The following is an 8,459-nucleotide window of genomic DNA, read 5'->3' as shown; positions in this document are numbered from 1 at the left end:
ATTTTAATTTTATTTTTATTTTAGATGCTTTCAGGAGTCATTCATCTATTTTTATTTATTTACTATGTGCATCAAGCTCAGTGGAAATATCAAACGGTACCATCACGAGAATCCTGTTGTTAAAAAGATTTAAACATTTATTTTACTAATTTATTTATATCTTGTTAAATGCATGAGTTTACCTTTTCAAACGGGTCAATTTCATAACGCCCTACAACACTGTATTTATGATCAATATCCTGCGCAATCCCATTTGAACAGCCTGCCACACACCCACGTGTTTTTATGAGGAACAATTAAATTGGCTGAGACCCAGGAGACAGAGCGGCCTGAGAAAACCATGAATCCCCTCGGAAGACACTTGTGTGGCTCTCTAGTGGCCGCTGGCTCACACTCAATCCTCACTACAGCCACTTTACGAATCCAACTACGGGGAAGACCTGCTTCTTAATATTCAAGAGCAGAGCCGAGCCATTGGACGGTGACAATAGAACGTTAACGCTACCTACTTAATATTCATATATCAGGCGTTCTTCCATTGGAAGGTAGCTCAAAAGCGTCGGCACGACCTAATTAATATTCATGAGCTAAGCCTTTGCTGTAGTAGGATCAGTAGTTAGATAGAGGGCTCGTCTGCACCATTGTTTCTTCTGTCAGAGGTGTAGCTGCGGCAGATGCCGGTTCTTTCACTGTAAAGCTGGCCGTAATATCTGCGATGTGCGTATGATTTCATCTGGCGCGTACATTATATGATGAAAGAGGTGATTTAGCAGTATGAATGGTAAGTCGCACGTTTATTCTCTATGTCGGTTTTGAATGGACGCGATAACGGAGTGACGTGAACGCTCTCTGTTCCCATACATTCATAAAGCGCTTCTAAATGCGTCTTCCTCTCTATTACAGACTTCAGGAATTAGATATCAATCAATATTATTATTTTTTTTCCCTGGATTATGTGTAGCTAAGTGTTTGTTAATCAATTTGCAGAAATAATATTTTAATTGTTCTATTAATTCAGCTTTGAACTCGGTATTTATTAATTAGTTGTTCACAAACAGTGAAAATAATACTTATTATTATCAGGTTTCACAGTTTTATATTAATAGATATAATTACTGACAGCTATTTTGTCCCAAAATTATCCGAAGATACATAAAAAATGCAATTCATGCAAAAAAAAACCTGAATGCACTTTTTCTGTGACGAACAATTACAATTTCTGTATTCTGTATTCACTTCCTATTTATTTATTTATGTGATTAATGTAATAATAAAGAGAGAAAAAATCTAATCAATAAAAAAAATACATCATTTTTTATTTTTTTGGCATAATCACTTTAATAAGTAAGCAATTTTGTTTTAATATATCGTTAGATTATATAATATATACATTTTTGTAAGTAAACAACAAAAAGGTGTGAACTAACATGCAGGAAGCCATTTGTTGTCATATGGAGAAAAAAAGAAGCATAAAACAGGAAATGATAGATAGAGATAGAGAAGACCCCTGTAGACCCTCAGGACTGTCAGTCTATACAGTATATGTAACAATACCTGTGATTAAAATAATAAAAATAATAGATTAAGTAGGAAAGTGAACATCGGTGACTTCACTATGAGTGTGAAGCATATATATATATATATATATAGAGAGAGAGAGAGAGAGAGAGAGAGAGAGAGAGAGAGAGCATTTGCAGAAACAGATAATTAAAAAGAAAATATAATAATCATAAAAAAATCATGTTTTTTTTTTCATTGTGCATTCCAGTTATCTGTATTTGCAAATAAACTCATTGATGTGTGTGACCCCTCTCACAACCCTGTTGTCCTGCCACTGCAGGTCAGTGAAGCAGAGCTCCAGAGAGGAGGCAGGCTGCCATCACATCTCTCCCTGAGAATGTGCAGCTGTGTCAGGCAGTGCTCTCCTTTGCCCCCTCCCCTGGGAACACTCGCCCCAGTAATGAGGCAGCATTCAGAAAGGGTCCGTGTCGGCCCACTCTACTGCCAGGGCTGTAATGGCTGCTCTTACCCATTACTGAACAGAGAAAAAAATAATAATAAGCAAACAGAATGATGGCTTTAAAAATTGTTAGATTAAATACGGGTTGCAGTCATACGGAACTCTTTTTCCCTATACAACCGTAACATGGTTTTAATGTACAATTGTGGTTTTAATTCACCTTATTTTATTTATTTTTCTACAGAATATTAGATCCTGTCCCATTCTGAATTCAAGGTAAGAGAACTGATTTATTTTATTTTGTGTGTGTGTGTGTGTGTGTGTGTGTACATCCATGCATCAGTAATATTACTGATGCTCATTTATGCATTTTGCAGAAGCTTTTATCCAAAGTGGTTTACAGGTTTCACTGGGAATCAAACCCAGTAACATAAAAGCTCCTGCATTGCTCATGCAAATTGTATATCAATACAATAATGTTGCTTGATTTTTATGAAAACAACCAGTTGTTCCGAGGTCTCTTTAGCTCGAGATTGATGATGCATTCATTGAATTCAGCTGATTTGATGCTTATAATGCCTCTGCTCAGATTAATAATTGATGAGGGTCATCAGTCATTTGTCTTTCTGGAGAAATGCCCTCAAGTCAACTTGAAGTCAGTCTGCAATCCATTTTAGCTCTTGTAATGTGACACATTTTAAGTGAAACAGGATACTGCAGGAAAAGTAAAGGTTGGGATTATTTAACTCTATCCCCTGCAATATATTTGTAAAATATTGGTTGCTGATTCCAAAAACATTTTCTCACAAAATATGTTTTTCACTGCATTTTTGTTTTCAACGAACATATATAAGGTGAAGTATCTTGACTGAAAAATTGCCAAAAAGACATGGTTCCTGTCTTTCTTTGAGCCAGATTACGAGTATTTGTTCAGTTCTAAGTCAGTTCTCACATTTATGGATGATTCTGAAGACATTATGCCTCAGCATCATCAAATTAGGTAGCATAGACATTTTTGCAAATCAGTAGAGATTTGATTTTTGTGAATTGATTGGATTGTGAAATGGCTTTAAAGGCAGCTCTGATTCATTCTTCTGTCATATGTTAAATCTGCGGAATAAAATAACGTCTCTTAGACTGATTGTTCATCCGTTGAGTTTGTAGCTGGCTTGTAGTCTGCAGGGACACGCATGGCGCAACTGTGTGACAGTTTAACTAATTAAAGACGTAGAAATGTGAGCTGGAGAAGGTGCGATTGGGAAGAGAGTGGTCCGCAGAGGCCGAGCTGTATTCAATATTAGAGAGAGAGAGAGAGAGAGAGAGAGAGAGAGAGACTGTGTGGGTCTAAATCTGCCACTGCAGCTTGTTATGAACTTCCTTTGTTGCAAATCTACCAGCTTCTTTTGACATCAGGAAGAGACCATCTGAGAATGGCAGCACAGCACAGCATGAGCAAACACATACACACACACACACACACACACGTTGGGTTTCCATGTTTTAAAAGAGCATATAGGCATAATCATTGTATAGTGTACAAAGTGTATTTATATATTTGGAACAAAATGGCCACACAAGGTTAAAACAAATACTACTATCCTTGTGGGGAGGTTTGGTCCTCATAACATAAAGGAACAGCAGGACTACATTGTGTGTGTAGGTCATTGCAAAGGCCTGCTTCACATCTGTTATGCTTTAAATAGACTAATTAGGGGGTTTGCTAAAGCAAGCATCATTATTAATATTGCTTATATTTGAAGTATTGCACATTTAGGAGTTATCAAATTTATGATTTATCCTTAATGCATGATAATACAGATCTTACACTGAAAGAGCAATCAGAGCCTAAAGACCAGATTATGTATAAATCTGAGCTAGCTACCACATAAAAATCTGCTAACAACTTTTCAGAAAAAGGCATGTGCATGGCAACCGCTCAGAAAACCACAACCGTGTGGCAATACCCTAGCAACACCCAGAACACCCTAACTGCATTCTCTCGTGAATGCGTGTACGGCGCGTGAATATTTTTCTTTAAAAAATCTGAAAGAAGAAAGTCATATACACCTAGAATGCATTGAGGGTGAGTAAAACATGGACTCGTTTCATTTTTGGGTGAACTAACACTTTAACTAGCTTAGCTTGTTTAATACCGTAGCTTGTTGGATAGTAAGTCATCTAACACGGCAATAAGCCTGTGTGTGAACTGATATTAGGCTAATATTTTACCTCTACCTATGTGTTGGGTTTTGCTCAATATAAGTGCAGTGAGCTTGCTGCGTTTTAATATCTAAATTAGAGACGTCTTCAGTCCCAGACGAAACCTAAAATACTATGTGGAGGACACAAAATAATTGACTAATTATAATATGATGGCGTGGTGAACCTATGAACCAAACTCATATTTAAACATGGTCTCCATGATATGTATACAAGCTGTGTACACATAAGTACAATTTAGCTGTATTAGTTGTGTCCCCTTAAAAAACTGCTCTGAAAATTTTATGTTTATTGTCCTACCTACTGTTAGATGAAATTTGCGCCCTTGTTCACAACTGTATAACAACGCGCTAACAATTGCAATTGGCAACAACCCAGAACATCCTAACAACTGCACATCAACTAGCGTGTAGCAACACCCTAACAACTGGATGACAATGCCCTAGCAACCACACAGAAGAGCCTAGTAATCGCATAGCGATGTGCTACAACTGCATGGAGATTCCCTGCACCCAGAACATCCTAACAACCACATAACGCCCTAACAACCTTGTAAAAATGTGCTAGCAACCACCCAGAACACCTTAGCAACAATATTGCAATGATTTGGCAAAATAGTCGGTCATTTTTTTTAAATTATTTTACTATAATTCCCATAGACTCACCTTATATAATACCTTTGGAATGAGGACATTTCTTCAGGGTTTGTTTTTTTTCCCTGGGAACATTTATATTGTATATATATATATATATATATTGTCTTATTGTATATAAAATCTTACACACTTTCATTTTCAGGGATATATATTTAATAATATCATGCACACCTATTTCAAGAAATAGTTCCTCCCAAAATAGAAATGCTGTCGTTACTCTCATACTGTCTTGCTGATCCTAAATTACATGAGATATTTGATAGAAAGTCTATGCTGCTCTTTTCCATGTAGCAAAAGTGGATGGCAATTTATTCTGCAGTTAAAAACACAAAAGCAGCATGATAATTTCACAAAAGGTGAGGTTTTGTATATTCACTCAGTCTACATTTCAAAAAGAAATATTGTGACTGAATTTTAATGTGTTTGAAAGACAAAAACTTTCAAAAGGCATAGTAATACATGGTGATGTAATGATAAAATAATTCAAATAAAATGTAATATATTCATCGGCAGTTGATGCAATGCTGAAATGTTGAGAAAACGTCTTAAAATTGAAATGATTTTTCTTTGTAAATCCAGTGGTCAAACACAGTGTTGCCCCAATTATAGGCACCTGACTGATGACTGGTCTTTGTATTAAAGTCCACAAAACTAGAAGGCTTTCTGAATGTATGTAAGCTGTAGGCTGTTTTCGAAATAAAAATTAAAAACATTGTGTGAATCATTTGTAAGCAATAAAAAAAGTAACTTTAGTTTGATTACAAGCATTTTGAGATGTAGATCAATATAACTTTTTGGGAATCTACATATTCCACATTGCATTTAATCAGTTAATACACTAGACTACAGTATATACTGAATAGATAGATAGATAGATAGATAGATAGATAGATAGATAGATAGATAGATAGATAGATAGATAGATAGATAGATAGATAGATAGATAGATAGATAGATAGATAGATAGATAGATAGATAATAATAATCAGGAAGATCTCAGTGAATAGTGACTTACATTTTGGAGTTTCAAGGAAGCAAGAACATGATACAGCTTTCATGTACACCAGGCTGTGTAAATGTTGACAGTTTCCATGTCTTGAGTGAACTATTGCTTTAATCGCGACTCCTGCGCATTCAAACGCAGCGGAGCCGAGCACACAAGCCACCTCTCTTGCCTACACACCTTTAGATGTTTTCAGATCATGATCCAAGAGCTTCGGTGTTCACACCACTCCTGACTGCATCTGTTTATCCTTTCAAATCTTCCCCGTGGGAACATGATTTAATTACTCTATATGACACACTCAAAGGACACGGCAACATTTACAGAATGGATTTCCAGTCTGCTAGGAGAGGCTGATTAAGATGGGTCATTTGAATAACTAAATCTTCCATGCATGGCTCTAACCCATGCACAGATGGCAATGCTGCCAGAGCACCGGATCCCATCCATTAAAGATTCACAGGAGAGGTGGCGCGCCGTTTTCCCTGATAACAGCCTAGCGTTCTGTCTCTCTCCACATGACGTCTTCACACATGCACTTACATGCATGCAGCCAAATCAATTTGCTTCCCTTTAGTATAGGAATGGCTGAAAAGTGCATGTAAATGTGACCTGGCAATCTCTTTATGTGGACTTGTACAACAGCTTGTAAAAGGTCAGGGAAGCATCCTCCCCCAGTGGAAGAGGAAAACCAGCAGCCGGTGGACAGACAGAAGCGTCGTTTTGATCGATGAGTCCGCTTTGTACTATAACATGCATGCATGCCTTCAGGAAACGGACCGAAAAGGGAAGAAAAACAGAGAGCGGGAGAAAGAACGGCCTAATCTGTTTCTGATATACAGAGCAAATGCAATGAGGAGAAACAAAGCCATTTCCAGGCCGCTAGCTGCAGCAATATTGTGGTAGTGAAGTGAAACATACAGGGTGGTTCTGGGCTGTGTTTTTATAGGCACGGGTCCATGCTTATATTTAAGTCTCTGATATGGGAATTCCTTCAGATGCATTGTACATTACACTACACCGCTAATGCAGGTCTGGGTCTGTTGAGCCAGTAGTTCAGATTTGTACTGACCCAGCAAACGGCTGATTTTAGCATCAGATTATTATGTGACAATCAATCAAAATAAATAAATAATAAATTGTATAATTTTAAATGGTAATTTTATAATGCATTCTAAAAGTGTGAAAGTGATAAATATATTTAAAAAAACATTATATTAAAAATTCTAAAATACTAATATCCTTCTAGACAAATAAGCTTGATTGTTTATTGTTATGTATGTGTTATTGAAAACATGGCATGTAATGTAATCTCATGGCAGAGAAATTAACCTTTTTTTTTTTTTTTAAAGCATGTTTTTAGTTTTATTGGTCCATACATTTAACTATTAACCTCATCACAAAAGCATATGCATGCACTGCATTAAGTGTCGCATTTTTGTGCTTTTGTAAAATCACTGTAACATACAACTTCTCATTCATACTGAATTATCAGAGGTGAAGTGGTTGGCCATTGAGAATTGTTCATTTCACTGTTTCATTAGCTTGCGTATGGCATTCCTTTATACTGAGTAGCATATAAATATTCAAATAGTGCAGTCTGTCATTATAAATTAGAATCAGCCCATCTCAGTTTATTTAATAGTGCCGTCAGTTGAACGGAGATGTTCATTCAGTCAGTAGAAGCTTTTTGTTGGTGATAGAACGACTCTTAGAGATCAGTTAGAGATGAGCAGTGTTTGATGCTCCTCATCAGTCCGACTTTCTCATATGCCGAGATTTAGCCATGACCGGTTGCCATGACGCCTGTATGGAATGTTCAGTCTGTGTCTTGCCTATTATGAGTCTAAGAGAGAGAGTGCACTGCTTTTTTCTGAGCGAGCATCGTGCAATTACATGGCATAAAGAGCAAACAAACATGCACACAAATGAAATGATGGATAATATGCTGCCGTGACCCGCTGCTCTTCCATTTCCCGTGCAGCGAGTGATTTGATGCTTTCATACAGCGTGTTTGACTTCTGCGTGATGTGGCATGAGGGTTATTGATTGAGTAGCGTGAGGTGCGTGCATTTCACTGTCAGCTCTCAAACACCTCCATTAAACATCACTTCTTCCCTATGGATTTAAACAAACTCCTAGCCCTAAACATTCAACTTTCTTGCTTTGTTTAAGGTATGGACATTACATGCCTTCTAAATTACCTTCTTTTGATCGAATTCTAAAGCAGCATCACTTGTATCTCTCTTAGAGAATGCTATTCCTTAATGCATTATGACAAGCTCTGTAAAAATAAAAAAGTGGCTGAAGCGAGAAAAAAAAACAGTATTGTACTGTACAGCACATGCAAAGTACAGATATAAAATAGTTCAACTGAATTAAAAATGTATATAAAACATTAATTTTGTATGTGTTTTTTATAATTTTCTTCTTCTTTTCAGTGGCATTAACTTAGCAACTTAGCTAACTTAGCAAATCAGCCAAACCTGCCTTAAAGTAAAATAATAAGTATATATATATATATATATATATATATATATATATATATATATATATATATATATATATATATATATATATATATATATATATATATATACACACACTCACACACTAGAGA

General features: G+C 36.3%; 1 protein-coding gene across 1 annotated transcript in view; it reads left to right on the top strand.

Moving 5' to 3' along the window:
• The first annotated feature begins 271 nt into the window (after positions 1-271).
• LOC113108261 (cysteine/serine-rich nuclear protein 3) overlaps positions 272-8,459 on the top strand; it is a 50,956-nt gene continuing 42,768 nt past the window's right edge. Inside the window, exons 1-2 of the mRNA XM_026271187.1 lie at positions 272-781; positions 2,205-2,236. Coding sequence (XP_026126972.1) covers positions 779-781; positions 2,205-2,236 — 35 coding nt within the window. The 5' untranslated portion in view covers positions 272-778. The remainder of the gene's footprint in view (positions 782-2,204; positions 2,237-8,459) is intronic.

Source organism: Carassius auratus, chromosome 9, assembly GCF_003368295.1.
Source record: "Carassius auratus strain Wakin chromosome 9, ASM336829v1, whole genome shotgun sequence".
NCBI lineage: Eukaryota > Metazoa > Chordata > Actinopteri > Cypriniformes > Cyprinidae > Carassius > Carassius auratus.
This window is presented reverse-complemented; position numbering and strand designations above follow the sequence as displayed.